Genomic DNA, 23,831 nt, shown 5'->3' on the forward strand with positions numbered 1-23,831 from the left:
ACTTTATAGATAGAGCCTTAGCCAAATGTGAAAATAACGAAAATAATAAGTTCTAACACTGCAGTTTTTATAGATTTCAAACGTCCACCATTTTCCATTTTAATTTTAAATCCCGTTCTAAATTTGAATGTTTGAAATCGTTATTAGTAATTCGGGGCGCATTAGTGGTAACTATGGCTAGTTTAAGGAAAATTGACGGTGACCTTTAACCTGTTCGGATTATGGAAAGATTCGGATTATAGAAAGATTTGGATAATAGAGATTCGGATTAGAAAGATTCAACTGTACTTATAAAAAGTGTGTACCCACAATAATTGAAATACATAATTAGAATACATGAGGTAAAAACAAAACACGTCTTGTAGCTGTATTTATAAAATCAAAAAATATAATACAATAAATATTTACATATATTATATATCCTAATTATGCAGAAACTATATAATTATGTGCAAGAAATGTGAATTGTGTGAGTGGGAAAAACAAGACTTCAGAAACGAAGTTTAATCCTAACCGTTATAAATATCCAAGATAATCCATTCGTCTCCTATTGAAACTGCTATCGATAGAAATTATGCGAGATTGATCTTAGACACATTGCAGAGACATGAAACTATTTTTTACCAGCAATTCATAAAAACTAACAAAATGTTCACTTATGGTGTAATTCTGACAAAAAAAGCATCTACTACCAATTACTACAAACCAGTAAAAAAACAGAATAACAGATTTTTATGCTTTTTAAGAAATGATTATGTGGTCAGTCATGGAATAGTCAGATGCAAAAAGTATCGCTAACTTTCGCTTGCTAACTCTGTATCACTTAGCAATAAATCAAAGGTATTTCCTTTAAATTTGCATAATTTTACTCATAACATCCACCTTCGAGGGAAATTGAGTGTTTCTTTTCAAAAAAAAAAATTTGTAAACATTCCCAGCTCATCTATCAAGACAATAGCCCAGTATAAACGTAACCTGTTTTGTCAGGATTGACAAAAAACAAAAAAAAATTACAGTCGTTAAGGTCTCTGGAAAGATTCACTCATGCAGAAAATAATATAAAATAAAGTAGGTTCTAGAGAAGTTGATGATCGGTACTCACAATCTATTTAGATTTTAGATGCTACACCAAAACACTAAATGATGCAAAGAAGCTTCACATGGCATTTCCATATTAAATTTCTTAGACAGTCACTTTTCATTTTTTTCCTGAGTATTAGTCTAGTGTTTCTCTAAAGCAAATTTTTTATAAGCAGATTATCTTATAAACTACTATGATATATTTATAAAAAATCTTATTTTTCTTAATTGTGCAATTCACAATCCACTTATTCAAATTCATTTTGTTGAATTTAACAAATTTGAACGTGTATCACTTTTCTTTAAATTACACTATTCAAATTCAATATGATGAATTTGATTGGTGGAAAGTAACTGCTACCAACCAACTTTTCTTAAACTGTACAAAAAAAAATACAACCAAACACACTCTGTAAAATAAAATTCACAAATTTAAAGGGAAAAAGAATGTTTTAGATCATATTAAATTTGACGTTTAATGGATAGTGAATCGCTGTTTAAATATTTTTATTTCTTGACTCTATCAAATTGACAATAAAGTGATACAGTGTATTGCCTACAATGCTATAATAATATAACGCATAATTTCAAAATTCTGTATAAACAAGCTACCTTAAGGGAAGAAATTTTCGCGGGAAGAAAATTTCGCGGTTTTCGCGGTTTTTGGAAAAAACCGCGAAATTTTCTTCCCGCGAAAATTTTAAAAATTCACCGACCGCGAAATTAAATTCCCGCGAAATTTTTCGAAATTTGTTGACCGCGAAATTAAATTCTCGCGAAAATTTTTGATTTTATTTGCATTGGAATTATAAATTCAGTGAAAACTGAGAATGGAGAAATGGCATATACATAAAAGTATCTTTTCTAACATAAGAGATGCTCTAAGAATTACAATAATCAATAAAACTTTCATTAATCAATCAGAGTCAATCGTGATAATCTTTTCCGTTTTCTTCTTGCCATCTCGCCTTTTAGTAGTTGTTTTAATGCTAATGGTCTTGCTAAAAAAACTTCGGATATCTTTCTGATTGCTCGCTTCATCTTTGGACTTGCTCTTCTTCGATTGGGATGAAGTGGAAGGTAAATTGATGCTTTCCTCGGTCACATTATTAGGTTGTAAAAAGGATCCCAGATTTTCCTCATTCTTGGGTTCAATGTACAATTCCTCTATAAGTTGTTTATATTTTTCCATCAACAGAAGGTTAATACAAATACCAGCAATTTTCACTGTGATTTTACATGGAATCTCCATACCGCCTTGAACGATGGGAGAGCGTCTATAATGTTCACTTGTAAGCTTGGCATTAACGATTGCTCCTCTATCCATGAAAAATTTTGTAACACGCGAGATCTCTCGTGGAAGATGACCAACTGCATTTGTATCTCCTATTTCGCAAACCTTGATCGCGAAACGATCAAAGGGATTTCCAAACTCGTGATGACATTCTAGAAATTGTTCTCTCTGAGGATTCCAAAAGCTTTTATAATAATGGTATCCTCTTACTGCTGCTGAAAATTCGAAAACTTTACTGTACGCCATCTTACAGTGACAGTAACTTTCTTCTGTACTTTCTTGTTTCCTTCTTGTCTCAATAAGTTTGTCCTCATTGTTTGACTCTCTTTTACTTCAGTCTCCTTTACTTCAGCGAGTAAGGGGTTTCCCCCTCAAACAATAGGATAAACACGCGGGAAAATTGTTGTCTGGAAAATTTTTCTTTTCGAATGTTCATTTATTTGCTCTCATCGAAGGGTTTCCCCCTCAAACAATAGGATAAACACGCGGGAAAATTGTTGTCTGGAAAATTTTTCTTTTCGAATGTTCATTTATTTGCTCTCATCGAAGGGTTTCCCCCTCAAACAATAGGATAAACACGCGGGAAAATTGTTGTCTGGAAAATTTTTCTTTTCGAATGTTCATTTATTTGCTCTCCCGAAACAAAAAAAAACCATTGAAAGTTTTTAATAGAAATTCGTCTCGTTTTGGATATATAGAAATGGTCTATTAAACCACAAATTTTGTATATTTGTATTGTTCATCGATCAAAATATCTTTCACTCGTGTTCTTGAGTTTGGGTGATAAACTGACACATGTAAACAAACGCGTTCATGTGAAAAAGACAAAACAAGACGAAAGAAAAATGTCAAGTTCAGGTAACACTACTTTTTATTATTAACTTTCATATTGTAATACTTACTTTTTAAGCAAAAATCTTCCGAGTTTAAAGCCTTGTTAGAATTATTAAAATTCTAAAGCAGTTGATATTTATTTGATACAAATGTAATACCCAGATATCCCTTTAATTTTTCAGAATCGTCGCGTAACTTGCAGAGAGAATCAGGTTTAGGACCGTTAGATTTCCAAGCTGCTGCCCAAGCCGCATCTACTCCTCGAAAGACCAACAGAAAGTCCTACCAAAAATGGTCAAACGAAGACAGATTTAATATCGGATACGTAAACGAAATCGTAGAAAATGATGAAGATGACGACGACAATGATGATGATGCAGAATGGGGGTTCGAAGAAGACTTTGATAGAAACGCATTTGACTTCATTATCGATGATGAATGTAACGAGTAATTAACAATTTAGAAAGACTATTTTTTCTCGACCGCGAAAATTATATTTTTTTCTCGACCGCGAAATTAAATTCCGCGAAAAAAATCGTTTTGATCAACCGCGAAATTAAATTCCCGCGAAAATTTCTTCCCTTAAGGTAATTACCTATCACATGTTTAATCTAAGAATGAGAAAAAGTGATACAAAAAATATATCTAGTTTCTATAAAAATGGTGAGAAAATTTGGAATACTACGTACTATACCATCTTTTTTCTGCATTCCTTAGTTGTTCAAATGACATAAAAAACTAAATACATTGTCAAGGAAAACATTTAGCCAAAGAAAATAGAGCAACAGGAGAAATGTGCCACTTTTTATGGATAGAAGTGGATTGGTAAATTATTGTAAAGAAAATTTATTAGTATTATGACCTCCTTCGGTATGTAAAGATCTAAAAAGGAACTTATCTTAAGGGAAATAATTATTACCCCAGAAAATATTGAGCTAGAAAATATTGCGGAATTTACGATGGCCCTGAAGGGTCATACACTTCTCACCAAATTTTTTTACTTCCCGCTACTTTTTTTTCACTTCCCGCTTCTTTTTTTACTTCCCGCTTTTTTTTTTACTTTCCGCTACTTTTTTTTTTACTTCCCGCTACTTTTTTTTTTCACTTCCCGCTTCTTTTTTTTTCACTTCCCGCTTTTTTTTTCACTTCCCGCTTTTTTTTACTTCCGCACGCTTTGATCATTCTCGCATCTTTTTCTACTCTTTCGCGCTCCATATTATCAACAACTAGGTGGTGGCCAACTAAATTTGGCAGATCTTAGATGGTTTTATTTCAGTATTATCATTTAAGTTTGGTTTATCCTAGATCTAGATAATGTTATAATTTAAGTTTGGCGTCGTAGTTTGGTTTATTCTTGATCTAGTTAAATACGAGCTCTAAATTGTGTTGTTTATTCTAGGGATAAAAGCTGACACACTGGGTAGGGAGGGGGGGGGGGGGGAGAGATTCATTTAATATTATAGCTATCTTTACTCTCTTCCTGTTCTGCTATGATCAATGCATGGCCATGAGCACTGTAGCTAGCTAGCTTATGCTTTGCTTTTATATTTTAGCTAATATTGAATAGATAATATTTTATCGATGGATAACGTTTTGCGTAAAACCATTCGAACTGAAGTAAAAGCTGTTTTGAATGAGACCAGCAACAACCAGGGAAGTTCCTCAACAGATGATAGCAACCATCCTGTTGGCGATGAAAAAAAAAAGAAAAAAAAGAAAGTAGAGCACAGGTTGAGTAATTTGTTGTCAAAAATAAGATCCACACCAAAAAAATCAAAACCCCAGTCAAAGAAAGTAAAAAAATTGCAGCTAAAGTATGAAAGATATGATTTTGAATCGTGCAACTACAAACTGGTTAAGATGAAGGATGGTGGTGGACCACGGTTTATAGATGTGGAGCATCCCACCCCGATCACTTTCAGGGAGATAAGACGTCAAGCCACATCTTTGTATTTTGACAATAATCACTGCAATTTTTTTTTTGAACATTTCATTAATTGTGATGTTGAGCTATCTACAATTAGTGGTCGAAGTGTTGAAGATAATTCACAAAGAGATTCGTTTAGTTTCCTGAAGCGGTATATACGTGGTTTAGAGTTGACCATGTTGAAGAAATTCATGCAATTTTTGACCGGTTCTGATATTTTGACAGTCAACAAAATAGATATTGATTTTATTAAATCTGAAAGCGTATTTTCAAGAAGACCAATTGCTCACACTTGTGGTCCATGCCTTGAACTGCCAAGTACATACAACAGCTTTTGTGAACTGCGTGAGGAATTTCACAAGATACTCCAGCAGGAGGATTGGGAGATGGATATTATGTAATTACTTGTGTTTATAGTATATATAAGATGAAATGCTGGTGGCAATTCTGTTCTGATATTATGTTTGTTTATATTATTGATGCCTATTTTTGTTTTTTAAACTTTCTACATTTTTGATAGGGCTTGGTTTAGATTAAAAAAGTTTTAGAATTCATGCATCGGATGTGACTTCTATTTGAAAATTATATTTACTTGTTTCAGATGTTGTTTTTGTTCTAGCAATTTTGTTAATGTATATAGCCCCACATGAAAATAATTCAGTTGTCTCTGTGGAAATCAATTGATATCCCCATTGCACATATTCCCAAATTTCTTCAACTTCGTTCCGGGGGCATTTTGCCTTTGTGATAAATTTGATAGCAGTGGAAATAATTGGCTGCTCTTAATAACGGCTCAGGGGCCAAGATACCCTGGGACAAGGATAAAATTTCTTCTTTTTTTATTCAACATAACAACTGAGTGTGAGATATGAAATATATATGAGTATTTTCTATATTTTATTTCTATTTTTATTTTTAACCATTGTATATATACATTGTAGATTGTTTTTAACATCATTAATTATTTGCTACCACTTATTAATTTTGTCATTGTTAGATTCTATACCTCTCCATGTATGCAACATAAAAACGTAACAATGTTACAAATAATTGCTTAGTGCTCTGAACTTATTTTTATAGACTATCAGGAAAAATGTGCTATTTTTTCGAGTAAATAAATGTACAGATTCAAGGCCTCTTCAGGGTTAACAGGACGATTTAATCCGTCTCTTGCAAGAAAATACTCTGCGAATTCTGTAAATTCGCTTGAAACATCTAACACGTTGTTTTCGACCACAGGAAAAAACTCATCGACTTCTTCTTGATCAACTTGTTGTAAAAAGTTTTCTGCCTCATATAAATGAGGGAGATGAAACATACAGTTTGGACGGCCACTAGGACCATTGTTTCGACTTTTAGAAATTATGTGCGAATTCCAGTGTGACATGATTGAGCACAAATCTTTTCGAATTAATGGCATGAAACAAAAGCGAATGCAGTCGAGTAATACCGGATCTAATGTGTCAAGCATATCGAGGTCAGCTAAATCTGCAAAAAAGCGCTTCCACCAACCAATTTTGTCCCTTTGTAACATAGCCCAGTATGATTCAATTCTTTGATTTTGTGGTGAACTTATTCTACTAAAACTGTCATTCACATTTTGTCCTCCTGATAACGATCTAAGGTAAATATGCATAGGCTCGATTAGTGAGTGCTCGGTACCGTCATCTGCTTTTATCGTCAGTGGCACTCCCTTTAATTTAGAGACAGCTTCGAGATAAAATCCTGCAACCACCTCTGGAAGTTTATTGCTTGCTCCAACTTCCAGCCAAATAAGCTTCCTAGAAAAGCCGTCTATGCATCCATGAATACTGAATCCATAGGGTTTAAGCTTATCATGACCGTCAATGTGCCACGCAAAATTTGGACCGGGAGATCTGTATTTGCGGCGGTGAAGTCTTTTTCGTCGTCGTAAGTCAACACCTGTTGGGTCGAGTAGCTTCATAAACTTTCTCACATCTTCCCTTCTACATGCAATGCCTTTTGAAATCAAAATTCTATGAATTCTACGATACCCCACTCCTGCACCACTTCCGCTCAGTTCATCTCTAACAGCTTCCCTAACCGTCATACGAGGACTTCTGTTATTTGATAGAGGTCTTTTGCGTAATCCAAAATAACGTAACCATCTTTTAACAGTCGACAAGCTTACTTCATAGTTATGTTGTATCCTGAGAAATTCAATAATTTCAGTGTATGTCAGCCCTTCGTTGAAATACTTTACCACTACTGTTTTTATCTCATCTGGAACCGTCGCCATGTTTGAATGTTGTCATGAGACAATAAAAAAGTGCTTGGAGTGAATTTTTATGTAAGTAAAAAAAAGCGAGAAGTGAAAAAAAAAGCGGGAAGTGAAAAAAAAAGCGGGAAGTGAAAAAAAAAGCGGGAAGTGAAAAAAAAGCGGGAAGTGAAAAAAAAGTAGCGGGAAGTGAAAAAAAAGTAGCGGGAAGTGAAAAAAAAGTAGCGGGAAGTAAAAAAAAAGTAGCGGGAAGTAAAAAAAAAATCGGGAAGTAAAAAAATTTGGTGAGAAGTGTATGACCCTTCAGGGCCATCGTAGGAATTAAATATTGTGAGTTTGGCTAAAATTCACAATCTTTTCTTCTGCAATTTCTAGGCATGATTAGCAATTTGCATCTTCTTTTTCGCAACTTTTAGAAAAATTACACAATTCGCTATCTTTTTTTTCGCAATTCCAAGAAAAAAAATTTTTGAATGTAATTTTTTCCATTTTTAAGAAAACTATTTCTGTCGTTGTTTTGCTATATGAAGGTAACCTCTCAATTATTTGCATCGAAAGAAATGTTTAAATCTTAATGACTAAGATGAAAAAAATTATCAAACGAATTCAGGGAAAAAAAAATTATAGATCATTGCTTCAATTTAAAATTTTCAATTTTTTCAATTTCATGATTGTATGAACAATTCGCAATCTTTATTTCTGCAAGTTACAATTTTTTTTTATCTTTAATTCAGCAATCTTTTTTGTGCAAACTTTTATTCCCCTAGGGTAGTATACCAGTTCTAAAATAACCGGAAGGTTGTGGAGAAGTGTTAGGCTTCGTAGTATGACTATTGCATGTCAACACAATTGAGGACAAACATCTACTCAATTATTTTGAATAAAAAAATGTGTACAAAATTGGTCACAAAAAACATAACTTATATGTTTACCAAACTTCGTGACTCTTTGGGAGACAAATCAATACAAATTCAACTAAACAAACGATTCAAAACAAACACCTAAAATTTTAATTTAGTGCAGCAATATTGACATAAAACAAGAATTTAAAAGGATACTAGTATGTTCCATGGACCCAGACGAACAAAAGTTGGAATAAATCCTTTATATAAAGCCATAGCACCTTCGGTTTTACATGTCTAAAAGTCAAAAACACTTATATACTAAAAAACTTAAAATTGCACAAAAGAAAACCAAAAAAGCAAAGATAAAACAATGAAAGTTACCCTAATAGCACAGTCTAGTGAACTAGTGTACAAAGTGGTTGCTGATGTGTTTGCCACTTTGCGTTGATTCATCATTCGTGTCTAAAATGAAGATCAATACTTCAGCTTAACAGATCATAAAATGTTATTTTTTTGCACAAATCATGATTAAAAACTTTAAGAGACTTTCTTTTCAACTGGAGAAACTAAAAACATAACAGTGATTGGAGCAAAGGGGAGCTGATAGTTGGCATGAAAGCACAAAATATAGTAGAGAAAACTCACTAGGTAGGTAGGACATTAGAAAATCCTATAACTGCAGCTTACAGATCAGTAAATATGCATACCTTAACAACATCAATTGGATTTGAAGCTATTGCTCCAGCTAGTCCAGCAATAATACTTGACCTAAAAGTAGTATTGAAAAATTGTTTTTGTGAATATTATGTTCTATAAATACATAGGGTTTCCCATCCCTATTACCTAAAGGGCTGAATTTTGCGAGTTCACTTTTCTTGCTATCTCTTTGTCAACATATACGTATTATGATAGATCCTAGCATGTAGAATCTATCATAATGGGACTTGTGTAATTTACAGAATAGAAAGCACAATCAATGTTGGGATCATTCACCAATCTCCACTTTGACATTTTATTTTTTTATTTTTATTTCATTCATTAAATACAAAACATTATATTGTATTTTTAGCACTTAAACACATTCAAATTGCATATGTGTAAAAGTCCAGCTCTGTCAAAGCTGTTGTATCCAAAAAGCACCTAGGCAATTTAAACAGTCTAAAAACTTTTTAAAACATGATTGTGCTACTCTAGCTAAAACAACTAAAACATGATTGTACAAGTGAAGGTTAAATATCACCCCATTGTAGGGTAGATATTTTATGGAAAAATTGTACATGGTCTAAATAATTCTACATTTGTTAGAATAGATTTGTTGAAATTGTTTGAGTCTTTGTAAATCATTGTCCATCTTAAGACTATTTTTATAATCACTAATATGCTAACAATTTAAAATAAAAATGACAAAGGTGATCAAACGTTGACAATACATTTTGTTTATACAATGCCACCCTGCTTTTATTAACCAAGCTACTTATGTTTGTAACATAGTTGAGCACTGTTTTTTAACCAAAAGGTTGTGGGTTGCATTTCTTTCATAGTGAGGAAAACACCACCATTATTATTTTTTAAGTTAACCGACCCTACTGAGTTTTGCTAAAAAATAATTGTTTGGGGAAAAAAATTCTTTTTCTATTGTACTTTTCCAACAACAAAAAACAAAGCAAATGCATATGTTCTGGCATGAAAAGCTTTCCATTACAACAACCCACCATATTCTTGTCAATATGTACAAACGCCTGTTTTTGTTTGATATAAGAAAATCGTTATTACACGAGTAATTTATTAAAATACAACCAAAGTTTTACAAAGAAGAGGTGTGTAATTATCAAGCCCTTTCAACCTGCATCTAAAATTATTAGAGTCACAAGCAAAAACACAAAAAATGGACAAAAGGGAAACTTCTACAAAAAATGCATCATTCAACAGTCACCGAGGATTATTCAACATGCGTAATTTTTCTCTTTCCAGTTGAGATATTTAAATCATGAATCTGGACCTCAAACTGGCACTTCATTTTGCTATTTTAGCATTGTAGCTACTGCACGTAAAATGACAAGCTTATTTAGATCGTAAAAATTTGGCATTTAGCACTGCGGAAATTTACTGAGATAAAAATTTTGTGACAAGTGCTAAAACCATTATCTTATTTAATACTAAAAAATAAGTTTTTGAGGAAAAAACACATTTTAATCCTTGGTGTGGATTCAATTACTTAAACCACGAAGTATTTTACAATTGACTTTCTTGCTCGGTTGCACTCGTCCTCTCAATAATAAATAGATTGTATGAAAAACATATCTTAAAAGTTTCTCCGCACCCCAGGTGTGTATTTACAATGCTTGCTCAGAGCCATTGAACTTGATTACAAAATTTTTACAATGTTAATCGCAACATTTTAAACAAAAATTTTTCCCCAATTCCTCCCTATAGCTATAATAGACACAAAATTCTACTTGCAAGACATTTTGTGAAGTTGGCTTAATTATGTAATTATTCAGCATAATGTTACTCGCAATTAGGTTAACAAAATATGAAGCCAAAAATCAGCTACAAAACGCATTTACAAAAAAGACTAGTATTTGTTTGCTATGATTTTAATATGAGGAATTTAGGAGTTATTTTTTTTTGTATATAGGAATAATGGAACCTTTAAAGGGAAGATTTTAAATTGTGGTCTAGGATCACCATAAAATGAAGTTTTGCCACCTGCTTAAGCTGTATTTCCCCTGATTTTTCTCATTTAATCCAATATATAAAATAAATCAGAATATCTACTATTATAACGCATTTACAAAATCAATAAAAATCAAAACAAAACAACAGTGAATGGAATGTTCTCAAATGCATTTTAGATTACTTGGCATAATTTTAAAAGGGCTAATGACATCAAGCTAACAATACCAACATTTTGTTATATTCGTTTTGTATCATACTGCATTCATGGTATATTTTATCACATATGTATGTAAAAATCCCTTAAAATTTGTGAATGAGCGTTAAATGCTAAGATAAAGATTCTTTTCAAAACTAGCTGTATTTTATCATTTTTAAAACAATATAACTAGTTTATTGAATTGTACAGACAAATAAAGACAAGATAGTGCACTTACAAAAAATGAGTTGCTGGATTGTCACCTAAAATTTCTGAATCAACGAAACATCTTTTGGAAAAATCATATACTGGCAACTCAACTCCAGCAACAACTGATGCTCTTTGAGCTGTTGGTCCTACACCCTACAAAACAAACACTAAGGCATATTTTTTATAAAAATAAAGGACAGGCTCAAGTTTTTTAGTTACCAATGGATTACATTTAAAATTGTTATGGTGATTTATCAATAAAACAGCATGTCCCTTACCCGATATAAACCACTTAATCCTTCCATTTTGTATATGTTGACGAACGAATGAAGCATACTATGTTCAGCTATTACCGTACCTGCCGTCTGGGCCTGGAGACGCACTTTTAAGACATCAGTTGGATTACATAAAGCAGATGAAAGAGCACCTGCAACTATACCAGCAAACATATTTAATGCCAAAGTTTCATCTTTTGGATCCTTTGTTATCAAACGTTTGATTCCATGGTAAAGTCCAATTTTAATTGTTCCATATGTCGCTTGGCGTAGTAATGCAGGCTTTATACCATTATACAAAGCTGTCACACCCTCTTCTTTGCTAATCCGGTACATTGCATGTAACATACCTCTGTATCGCATTTCTTTTAATGAATTATTGATTACTTGACCTTGAACTTGTAGCCTTGTTTTTGTTGTATCAATAGGAAAAGTACCTACAATAAAATTTTTAATTTATTATTCCTTTATAATGGCAAATTATATAATTAAACTTTAAACACAAGACCCCTCCTGCATACTTTTCACCTTTGTACCATACACTAAAATATATAGGAAAGTGAAGTACCTCATGAAAAGCATATATAGCAGGCAAATATTATTAGTTCTTATATCGATCTTAAAGTAAATGTTGCACAGGTAATTTTTCTGGTAACAAAGAAGAAGCTTAATTGTTGACAGGCCTAATACCTAAGGTTAATTATATACTTTTATATATTTTAATATAATTAATAAACTATGCAAACATTTAAATTTATATTTTATATATTATAGACCATAACTTTGTCAACAGTGTTGGATTGACAAATTAGAATTTCCAACCTTAGAAAATCTGAATGCTCCACGAAATTTTATCAACTTACTTTTTATGTGTTTCAAAGTTATGCTTGCAGAATGCGAGTTGTGTAAAAGAAGAATGAAGATTATAACTGTATTATCTTAAAAGAACCTTCGGTACAGACAGAAAAACAACACAATTTTACACTTTGATAGACACCATATTGTGTGTCCAAAGTATGTCTATGCATCTACAAAATAAGCCTTTAACCAAAGTGTAATGGATAATGATGCATGTCTGAACAGAATGAGCAGATATCACAATAACATCTTCAACTCTAATATCAAATGTGTCTAGAAGCACAAGCAAGAAGAGTGCATATATACCATGCTGGCAATTGAAATCAAGTACACCCATAATCTTCAGCAGAACACCAGAAAATGTTTTTGATTGATGAATCTGTGCAACATTTAGCAGTTTAAAATTTCTCACCCGATTGGGGCATGTCTTACTTAATTTGGAAGTTGCAGACCTGCAAGATTAGATAAATTTACGCAACAGGTAATGAGAAGTTCCGAATGTTTAAAAAGTCTTAAATGAGAGAGCATTCCTAACACCCAAGAAAAGAAGGACCACATACGCTGAATTGCCTATTTAGGCCAAGTTATAGAAGTTTGGGAATACAAAATTCAAAATGCATAGATGAGTTTCAATGTTTACGTTTTTACAGAATTCTTGTGTATATGTGCAGAAAAAATTAGAAAAATCGGTCTAAAAAAGAGGTCTAGGGATTAGAAACAACATGCATCACGATAAAAGTCATCTATTGGAATACACCTCTTCACAGTTCCGTGAATTTCGCGTGCGAAGATCACGTGACCATTATGTCATCCTTAAAAAGATAATCGCAATCACACAATCTGAAGAAGACATTCTTATTTTCAACTCACGCTAGTACGAAGTCATGGATATTTGTCTTAAAATACAGAAAATTTTGTTGAAAATATGGAAAAAACTGCTGAGAGTGGAAAAAAAGTGTTCCAGAACTTGTGCTGTCATTAACTGCAGTCATAGTGAGTACGACTTGGATGTTTGGGACAGCCAAACTTGTGAAACCCACAAAGTTGTCAGGAGTTCTTGTTGCTGTGTAAAACCTTAAGAGTGAGTTTTGATGAAGTTGTGTTAAGCACTTCTTAATGAAGACCTTGCTGATTGCTTCAAAATATCTGTTGGCTTAACTAGCAACATTATAGATTTATGGTTGAAAGCTGCTTCAGCAGCATTGAGACCTATTGTATATGTACCAGACGAAGATAAAATATCCAATACTCTACCAAAAAGATTCAAATCATTGCCCAAAATGGATTCAATTTTAGATGGCACAGAATTTTTTATTGAAAAGCCAAAAAATCTGGACCTTCAAAAGTTAACTTGGAGTGAGTATAAACACCACCACACTTTAAAAACTTTGGTATGTGTTGCGCCTAATTCTATGATTGCGTTTGTTTCCAAAGCATATGGAGGTTCTATATCAGATAAGTAAATAACAAAGCGTTGTGGCTATCTTGATTCGCAACAGTTTATTTCGTATATGGCACCTCCTGGACGAAAAGGAGCTGCACAGATGACACCTGCAGAAGTTAAAAAAATGAAACACATTGCAAATTTGAGGATTTTGGTGGAACAAGTCATCAGACGAATGAAAACGTTTCGCATACTGGCAACTATTTCCATGTTAAAACTTTTTGACTATGTGGTAACGATATGTGCAGTCCTAAGCAATATGAGAAAACCTATTTATTTTGATTAATTATATAACATTTTTCTAGGTTTATTATACTATATTTATTGATAATGTGAAAAAGACATTTTGAAATCTTTGAAAATTCATTTTAATGTGTAAAATTTCAAATGTTACATGTAAAAATTATCAAAGATTTAAAATGTCTTGCAGTGTCTATTTTTCATAACATTAACTATGAACTGTCATTTTTACAAAACGAGCAAATCCACAATTTCAATTCTTCAGGGACATCTTCTTGTTCTATGATAATTACACACCCATAATTTTGTTTTATCTATTTTAAGATTGTTGTGAATATAGATACATTTTCTTCTATACTATTGTTGTTTTCAATTTTGAATGATTTTGCAGCTTCTATTACCTTACAAGGTAAATTTTTCAGTTGTATTGTTTTTGACACAACTCTACGCTCACCTCGTGTAATTTCAATAAAACAACTGTCAGGTGGTACATTTTTTTAGCTTTTCAAATAGGTGCTCTCTTTGTTTGTTTGGATTTTGAAGTAATTTAAGCTGTGATGGATTAGCAAAGCTAGAAAACTGTAGAAAAAAAAGTTTTATTACTTTCTGCAAGATAATTTTGCGTGGTCTTTCCATACGTTTTGTAATGATGTTTGTTGAATGTCAGCTCCGAAATGGGTTTGTGAACAAGTACAGTTTTACAACCTCTTGGTACGTTCATTTAGCTAACAAGCTTGTACAAGACGGTTTCGTAGCTCGTCATAGCATGTCATATTTTCACCACTAACGTCAAAATTTTTACAAGTTTTTTTAGTCTCGTTGTTGTACGTTAAGTCCTTGCATTTTTTCCCACCATGTGCTCTCCTCCTCCTTGTTGCGCAAAAATACGTAATCGAACACGCTCAAACATGTTCTGTAAAATAACCCAACCAAGGCTGATAATGTAAATAAATATTGCGGTACAGTTGTGACAAAATAAAAACGAACTTTTCGCTCGCATGTTTACGAAAAGTGGTGACGTTTTACGTAACATTGACAGATTTTGTAATATACCGAAAGCATTAAAACAGTTTTTTATGCATTTAGAGCTTTTACCAACGGGGAAAAACACTCTGAAACGATAGTCACTTTCATATCTACTGCCATCTTTGTTTACATTTTATCTTCCGATTATGCGCGCGCATCTTAATTACGTAATCATTATATATATATGCACACCCACATAATTTTTGAAACTGCGAACTTGTGTATTGTTTTTTCTCAACTATATATTGTCTGATCTGTTAAGAAGCAGAATTTACTAATTTGGGGGTCAGTTGTTGTTTTTCACTTAATATTTTTTATCATTCTGGTCTGTTGCTTATAGTTTGTCTTTTTTGAATCAGAACATTATGTCTCAGCTAAGAGCTAAACAGGTCTTCAAGAAACAAGACTACAACACGAGCAATTATTGGATACAGGTTAAAGCTTACATCCCACTTGAAAGCAAGTTGATTTTACATAAAATAGCTTGGTAAGTTGTTTAGGAATCCTTTTATTTTTTTAGTAAATCTCTTTTGGTTCTCAAGATTTCTGATTTAAATGACGGAGAAAATGAGCTTACCGTCGCGAGACTTACCCATTTCTGCACCCATTGACGCCAAACCTCCAAAAATGAACGGTTTCACATCCATTTTAAATTCTTCGTTGCTTTATTTCGGGTTTATAGCTACCTACAATGATACTTCCAACCTTTGTCCCCAGCGACAGCAAAAAATACTAATTTAAAGTTTTTAAATCGCATGCAGGCATGCTGCACATAGCTCCGTCTGCCATTACTGTTGTTGTCTGCAACAACCTAATACACAAGTTCTCGAAAAGGAACATAATAACTCTGACGACAACACGCCACTTCACTTTATTACTTTCTAATAAAACATGTTGTGAAAAATATTATGAATCAGGTAAATTCATTAACAAATAAAGAAAACTGCCTCTTAAACACAGTACTTTCGTTTTGTTTTTTCTTTAGTTAAAATTAACAAACCAGAAACATGAAAACGAAGTTGGTACATTTCTTTTTTTTAAAAAGAAAAAAATCAATAAAATAAAATACTTTCATTGGCCAACCAAAATAGCCAATGAAATCCTTAAAAACGTAGCAGCCGCGAACGTATGAAATAAACAGTTGAAATCCACTCCGGCTGTTGAGGGAGCATTGAAGGCGCTTTTGGTTATTCTAGGTAAAAATTTTCACGAAAGCACAGTTTGCTTTTTCAATATAATGGAAAACAGCGTTAATGTATCAGAGAGAACGAAACGACTTTCCACTCGAAAGGTATGTTTTATCCAGTATTTACCAAGCTAGCCTTTTTATCCTTATCTTAACTATCAAGTTGTATAGTTATTGCAATACTTTTTCTTCTATTACAGGGAACAAGGAAATTTACACAATTAAAAAAAAGCAACCAAGAGAATATGGTAAAAAAGAATGTACCTAATAAGGGTGACAAGCGCAGTTTATCTCAAATATCACCTGGAAAATCAACAGCTTCTAGGAAGCGTACTGCGTTTGGTGATATTACAAATGTAAGTCCTTCCTACTTATGGCAGTTGGGTAATAATAATAGTAGAAAATCAATTCCAATGCATTTTTTCCATGGGCCACCTAAAATTTCTGTGAACGCATGCAGCAAGAAACAACAAATATAACAAATGTAATGAATATTCGCTTGGTCAAAGCTTGTGTAATAATTTAAAGAAAATGCTTGATTTTTTAGGCTATTCAATCTCACTCAGAAAGGATAGCATTGGGAAGAAAGAAGTCTCTAAAGTCACAAAATAAGCCACCAGTTATATCACTAGCAAAAACAAGAAGTAGGAGATCTGTGACAAATTTAAGTAAAAGTCCTGAAAACAAGGTTGAAGTTACAGACCATGTCTTAGAAGACGTTCTTTGTACTGAACTTATTAGTTGTGCTAAGAAGACTGAAAGTGTTAGCAGCATATTGGAAACCAGTGCCAGCGACACTTCAATGGCATCAGAACTTAATAAAAGTAAATCACGCCCTGTGCCTACCCTTCCAGCATCTTTCCTTGTCAGTGAAAATGAACAGCCAATTGATGAAAATATGAAGGTAAGTGTGATAAAATAAAGGTTTAGTTTATATTCTACATATTCTATCTTGTCAAATGTTAAACCAAAAGATATTGTGTGTTTTAGAGAGATGCTGTGGCAACCCCTGGATTAAAACCTTTTGACATTGATATAGATCCTAATGTAGTCTCTGAATACGCAGAAAGTGTCTTTATAAATATGAAGAGAAGAGAAGTAAGTTGTGATATACATTTCTTGTCTCAAAGTATTCTGATCTTCAAACAAAAATTTGTTTATTCTTTTTTTCCATCAAAGTTGATCATAAAGTTTTTTAAAAAGTAGTGTCTTGGATAATGTTTCTTAATTTTTTTGGCTGTTGTGACATTTAAGTGTGGTTCTAACATTTATTTTTTGTAGAGAAAATTTAAAGTTAAAAATTACCCTACACAAAGCAATGCTCAAACAACAGGACCAATGAGAGCTATACTGGTTGATTGGCTTGTTGAAGTACAAGAAAATTTTGAATTATATCATGAAACACTTTACTTAGCAGTCAAATTAACAGACAATTATTTGCAGAGTAATTCAACTCCAAAGGAACTATTACAGCTCGTTGGTGCAACATCTCTTTTGATAGCTTGCAAAATAGAAGTAAGTAAAAAATATAATTAAATTTACAGAGTACTGCAACCAGTGGCTCCACATTTCAGTAGTTATATCTGGATGTTTCAATGTCTTAATACCTTGTTGGAGTTGGGTTTGAAATTATTTTACATCAGTCAAATTCTAATTCATACAGCCTGTTTTGAAATGTCGAAAAAATTACTTAAAAATCTTACAAGATAAAAAATTGGACAAATATTGTTTTTTTGGTATTGTCATGATTGTGACAGCCTCAAAGTTTCCGTAAACTGCATGTTTTTTCTATTTTTACTCTTAAATATTTTAGGAACGCCATCCACCTCCACTTGATGATTTCCAGTTTATTTGTGACGATGCTTATACACATAAGCAGTTCGTTCAGATGGAATTAAAAATTTTAAAAGCACTTGATTTTGATATAAACATTCCAATATCCTACAGATTTTTAAGGAGATTTGCCAGGGTAAATATTTTCTTTGTATTAACTTTGTAAATTATCTACTTTTTTAAAAAAAACAAGTGATGTTTAAATTTTTTCATTTTAGGTCACGTCAATGAGTATGCAGGTGCTTACTCTATCCAGATATATTCTTGAACTATCCTTGCACGAGGCACAGTTTGTCAGCAGTTGCTCTTCAAAAATAGCTGCAGCCTGCTTGTGCTTGGCTTTAAAAATGAGAGATGAATGTGAATGGGATGTGAACTTTTCATATCACACAGGATATTCAGAAGAAGAGCTAACAAACCTGATCATAGCGTTGAATGCTATGGTTTCTGAAGCATCCAAAAGTAAATTACAAACTGTTCGAACCAAATATTCTCATCCTATTTTTTACGAAGTGGCAAAAATACCTGCTGTTGACCCACTGTTGCTATAGTACACCTTTTTACTTTTTGCACTATTTGGTGACCGACAAGCAATCTTCATTTAAGAAGTTTCCATAGATTTGTATATTTGTATATAAGAGATGAATGTAATATCTTTTTACTTTTAAATTTTACTTTGGAGTGCAGAAGAAATTAAATAATTTTTCTGCAGCACATGATACAGGTAGAAATTCGGTTGCGTGATAAATCTTTCTGTTCACTTCCCTAAATTACAATTTCGTATTTATTTTTTATTTTTGACTTTGTTTTAAATCACAAAGTATTTTTATTTGGGTGTTTTTACTTCAGTATATCTTCTACTTTCAACAGCATATGTGTGTCATCTTTTTATCTATTTTACGCCTAGATTTTATTGGACAGTATTTTTTATGAGGATAGAATTTTATCCGAAATATTTAACTGTATATGTAATTACAATAACAAATTAATTTTTTGTGTTGCATATACCCCTGCATTTATCGCCAGCACAATTTTATCACCAAATACATAGCTCAGGATGTCAAGAAACACTTGTCAATCTTCTATCGCGCCTCTCTTTTAGACAAGGACTGCAGTTTCTTTTCGTATCGTGATTTTTAGATGCAGATTATAGGAAAAAAAGAGCTATCAAAAAAGTACGACTTTATCCGCTTCAGTGTAATTTTTTTATGTGAAATTTTGTTTTTCTACACTTAGTAGCCTTACTAACTACACAAATCTCCCTGATCACTAAAACTATATCTTTTTAAATCTTCGTAGCAGCCAACGCGCTTTTTTGATTGATTTATGCAAGGTTACACGCTGTGTAAAGATGACACTACCCCGAGTTTTTGTAAGCTTTTGATAGCGGTAGTTGTATAGACAGAAAGGCGAAAATTTGTTTAGTCTCAACATTTTAAAATGGGTGGTTATGTGATAAAATATTCCAGTTGGGTACAGATCAAAGATTACTGACTCATAGATTTGCGTTTTCGTATTTTCATGCGTTTACATTGGAAGTGTAAAATTTTGCTCGAATTATAAAAAGTATTATATTTTATCACTGATGTAATATAAAAAAGCAGCAACTTGTGTTTCTATTGAAATTGGTTGTCTCATTTGAGTAGATTCTTTTGACAAAGTTCCGGGAAGCTAGTTTGTGACACCAACCAGATGTTGGAACAGAACCGTTCATGAATTTTTCCTACCAAGCTGATGTTCGCCCTGTTTTTACCCAGCATCTTCGTGAGTCCCTTTTTGTAACCATTGACTTGACTCGTTTATTCTCCTTCAAAGACAACAATCGTTTATTAGTTTTCATTTGTAATTGTCTGTTCCGCATTATTAGACACATTAACATCAAGGTCAACCGGGCAGACGCACAAGCAGAAAGAAAAATGTAAGAAAAATAACGTAATAACTTTATAAACGAATCCATGCTCTTCCTAAGATTTTTTTTACTGATAAATGATCATTTTTTTGCTTATAAACACTTCATACGTAATAAGATTTCCCAAAAATCCCGTTTTCATTTGTTTACACAATGTAAAAAAATTGAAAACGAAAAAACTTTTTCAGTTTACATTGCGTTTTCAAATTTATCCGTTTTCATCAAAATTGTACCTCAAAACGGATGAATTATCGAAAAACGTGTGTAAACGCAATCCGGAAAAGTTTCTATTCTTAGTAACATGACGCAAGAAAACGGATAAAATAGCATCAGTGTAAACGTAGTATTATGCCTCCGGTGTGAAATATGAATCATTTAAAAATGTATGAGCCTCAAAAAAAATGTGAAAATCTGATCAACCAACTAAATGTCAAACTAAATAAAAGTATGTGACCGGACTAATGATAATTAAAAAAAAGATACTTCCGTTTTACTATATGGACAGATCAAGTGTTAATCGGAATGTCCTTAACCTCTTAAACTATAAATATTCTCAAATCTGGCTTTTGACTTTTTAATGTCTCTCCGACATGACGGGACCCTTAATTTGTCAGAAGAGGACACTGACGTCATCCTACGAAGGTTAATATACAAAGGTTCGAGTTGGAAATGCTAATATTTAACCTACTTTGTCTACAGGGTGTTTATAAAAAAAAATTATAAGGGGCTTGCATGCCTTTATCATTGCGAAAATTTCACAATTTCCCGGTAACTATTGCCCCGCGTTTTAAACTAAGTTCGACTTAACAGGAGCTTTTTTTAACTCAAACATTCGTTAAATCGAACTATTTTTCTTGGTGCCTTGGTTGGAGGTTCAAGTTGTCACTGAATGTCAATTTCTTTCAAGTCTTTCTAGCTAGCTGTAATTTTTATTTCTTCTTGTCAAAGTGAACTGATAATGATTGAATAGTGTTTCTTTTTAACCATTACTTCATTCCTCACAACACATGTGTGGTACATATAGCTTGCTAAAGCTAGCTAGTTGCTAAAACCAACCTCAACAATATGTCATCTCTTGTCTCTCTGTAAAAGTCAGTAATTTGAGTTTTCTTCGATTCCAACATCTTATCCATGTTAATATACCACAAAGAGGGTTAGTCACACCATTTAAACGTGTTAATAAAAGGTAAAATGCCAGTTAAAAGCAAAAAATTAGTTCAAGAAACATCAGACAGGATTTTGCATTTCTGCCTCTTTTCGCAACACTAACCAGAATAGTTATGAAAAACTGACCATGAAAATTATTTAGGCTATCGAGAGAAAAAAAATAAGCAAAAAATTTTTTCCTACAAAGCGCTTTGCTAGTGCCCAGACCTGCGGGGTATGAAACTCCGTAATAAACTGGCTGTTGTCTATGATGAAGGTTAAATGGTTTTTTTATGCAGTATTTTCGTGCAGTGTTCTTGCCCGATTTAAAATTAATTTTTGATGCGTTAAATTAACTTGTCTTTATTTAAATGCTTTTGTGTTTTTTTCCGAAAACAGAAAAATACTTAATCTTCTATGCCCGATTCTCTTTGGTTGTGTGGGAATTACAATCGTTTCTCATGCTTCACGTGAACAATATAAGTCATTGAAAAGATAACAGTTCCTTTAGTAACACTCATGCTCCTACATAGTAATATATAGCTTGTTAAAGCTTATTAAATCTGAGGTAAATAAAATTGAAACAGATGTCAAGAAACAACACGAAATGTCATTAGAAAGTAGAGTTAAAAATCTTGAAAACAATTTTCCATCTTCACTATACAAAACAATTACAGGTAAAAGGAGCTCCAGTTGGTCAGTATTTTTACCATTGGAAGAATACGCTTTTGTTTTAAATAAAAGAGAATTTAGAGATGCTATCCATCTACGATATGGTTATAATTTACTGTACTTTTACTTCATCAGATTTCTCTTTCAGGTGGTATTGGTGTAGAATGCTACAATGTTGCAAAAATAATTGCTGTTGAAACGTAGGGGGTTTTATGAAATGATACTTTTCATCGTTATAGCTCTTTCTTACTTCTGCGTTAACAAACATTTCTCGGATGTGATGGAAAAACAGTCAAGAATAGAATAGAAATAAATCTTTTTGACCGCACGAAAAAAATGGATATTCGCCTTCGAGAAACATTTCGACATGGTAAACTTGATTTCTTTCCCTGGTTCTTGTCCACGATATTAACCTCCAAACCGAGCTATCAAAAAGTCAGCGTCGTGTGAAACTACCTTTGTTTGATTGAGGCTCGACTTTTTTTGAATTAGAGTATCTTGCGTGCCATTATCCTGTCGCTCACGCAGACATTTTTCAAGCAAAAAGCCCAGAAAACAAGTTTGAGTCACATGTTATTTTGAGCTTTCTAAATAGATAATGGCCTTCTTGACAATTATAGAGCAAGTTTGTCTCAATCATTATGCGTTATAAATGAAGAGTTCTCGTCAGTTCTGTCTCGCATTCAAATACTCGATAAACAAGTTACCAAAGTTTACATGTATTTCACTTTTATGTACCAAACTGATGATTACATACATTGTACCAATTCAAACCGAAACTGATCTGGTCGTCTGAAGAACCAACTTCTGCTTCTTTTTTGTATTCACGGTTTTTTCTATACAGAAAGATTGGAGTAACACTTATAATTAGTCCAAGAGACTAGAAGATTTTTATCCTGGATACTAAAAAGTAAAGCTACCCAAGACTTGCAAGAAGGAAGAAAAACGAATACATTTAACTTATAAACTTGTACACATACAACATATACCATACAAGTTGTGATCACTGTATACAGAACACCACCTCACTGATCAACATTTAATGTTTTTGTTTCTGTGTATAGTCTCAGCAACGAGCGGTTACTAGATAAGAATTCTTAGTACAGTAAAACCTGTTTAGCGGACATCCTGCATAATGGACACCTCTCCACAACAAACACTTTTCTCAGAAACGAAAAAACAAACAAAAAAAAAACAGGAATAAACTCACATGCATCTCTAATCAGACATTTTTTCAAGGTCCCAAATTGCATTATCCTTAACACTGTCCTCTCTACAGTGGACACGCTCAATAATGAGTTATATTTAGGAGGATATATCCTCCAGGTTAAAGAAGTTCACTCGAAGAGATAATTAGAGGATCGAAATCAACCAATCAGATCACAGCAATTAAAGTAATTAACGTTTTCACGGACTCAGATGGAAGCAATAGATTGATTAAAATCTTTCCTTTTTCCCAAAAGCTCGATCTTACGTTTCTTTTTTTTAAAAGTTCGTTTTTTGTTACGTTTGTCCCGAACAATTTTTTGCACTTTTTTCTAAATGTTCGCCTTCCGAAGTGTGGGTAAGCATATTTCTGGAAGTTGAAAGGAAATACTATTTTTATGAGTAGTTCTGTCTATATCATTTGACGTTACTTCACTGTACACAAATGTACCGATAAAGGACACATTATATATCAACAGGGAATTACTGCTAAATGATGATGAGTATGAGAACGAAGCACGAAGTCCTATTGACACACTAATGTCCTTGGTCGAAGTGGTGCTTCAAAAAGTTCAGTGTGTATGCCATATATACCAGGGACAAGTAACATACTTCGCCGGGTATCGAAAGATCATAAAATAAAGCCAGTGTTTCAATCTAAAAACACGCTACGTAGTATACTGTCGCATCCGAAAGACAAATTATGTCTAGAGAGTCAACAATGTAATCTTG

The 23,831-nt window shown here is 32.9% G+C and overlaps 2 protein-coding genes across 4 annotated transcripts; one reads left to right on the forward strand and one right to left on the reverse strand.

Moving 5' to 3' along the window:
• Positions 1–342: 342 nt before the first annotated feature.
• On the reverse strand, positions 343–16,075 carry LOC130636275 (kidney mitochondrial carrier protein 1-like). 3 transcript variants are annotated; one of them, XR_008982251.1, is made up of 8 exons: positions 15,725–16,075; positions 11,583–12,016; positions 11,333–11,457; positions 8,927–8,987; positions 8,601–8,681; positions 8,433–8,513; positions 3,797–3,946; positions 343–1,689 (listed from the first exon to the last, which is right to left on the reverse strand). XR_008982251.1 is itself a non-coding variant. In XM_057445944.1 (7 exons), the coding sequence occupies exons 1-7, from the start codon at positions 15,792–15,794 to the stop codon at positions 3,890–3,892; spliced, it is 909 nt and encodes a 302-aa protein (XP_057301927.1). In that variant the 5' UTR covers positions 15,795–16,075; the 3' UTR covers positions 343–3,889. The 3 variants fall into 3 exon arrangements, 2 of the variants coding, with proteins under 2 accessions (XP_057301927.1, XP_057301928.1); XM_057445944.1 differs by having other exon boundaries at positions 343–3,946; XM_057445945.1 differs by having other exon boundaries at positions 343–3,946; positions 15,740–16,048.
• Positions 16,076–16,268: 193 nt separating this feature from the next.
• On the forward strand, positions 16,269–19,159 carry LOC130636271 (G2/mitotic-specific cyclin-B3-like). The gene is made up of 7 exons (XM_057445939.1): positions 16,269–16,438; positions 16,534–16,689; positions 16,881–17,237; positions 17,324–17,431; positions 17,615–17,848; positions 18,147–18,302; positions 18,385–19,159. The coding sequence occupies exons 1-7, from the start codon at positions 16,385–16,387 to the stop codon at positions 18,715–18,717; spliced, it is 1,398 nt and encodes a 465-aa protein (XP_057301922.1). The 5' UTR covers positions 16,269–16,384; the 3' UTR covers positions 18,718–19,159.
• Positions 19,160–23,831: the final 4,672 nt, after the last annotated feature.

This window comes from Hydractinia symbiolongicarpus, chromosome 3, assembly GCF_029227915.1.
Source record: "Hydractinia symbiolongicarpus strain clone_291-10 chromosome 3, HSymV2.1, whole genome shotgun sequence".
NCBI lineage: Eukaryota > Metazoa > Cnidaria > Hydrozoa > Anthoathecata > Hydractiniidae > Hydractinia > Hydractinia symbiolongicarpus.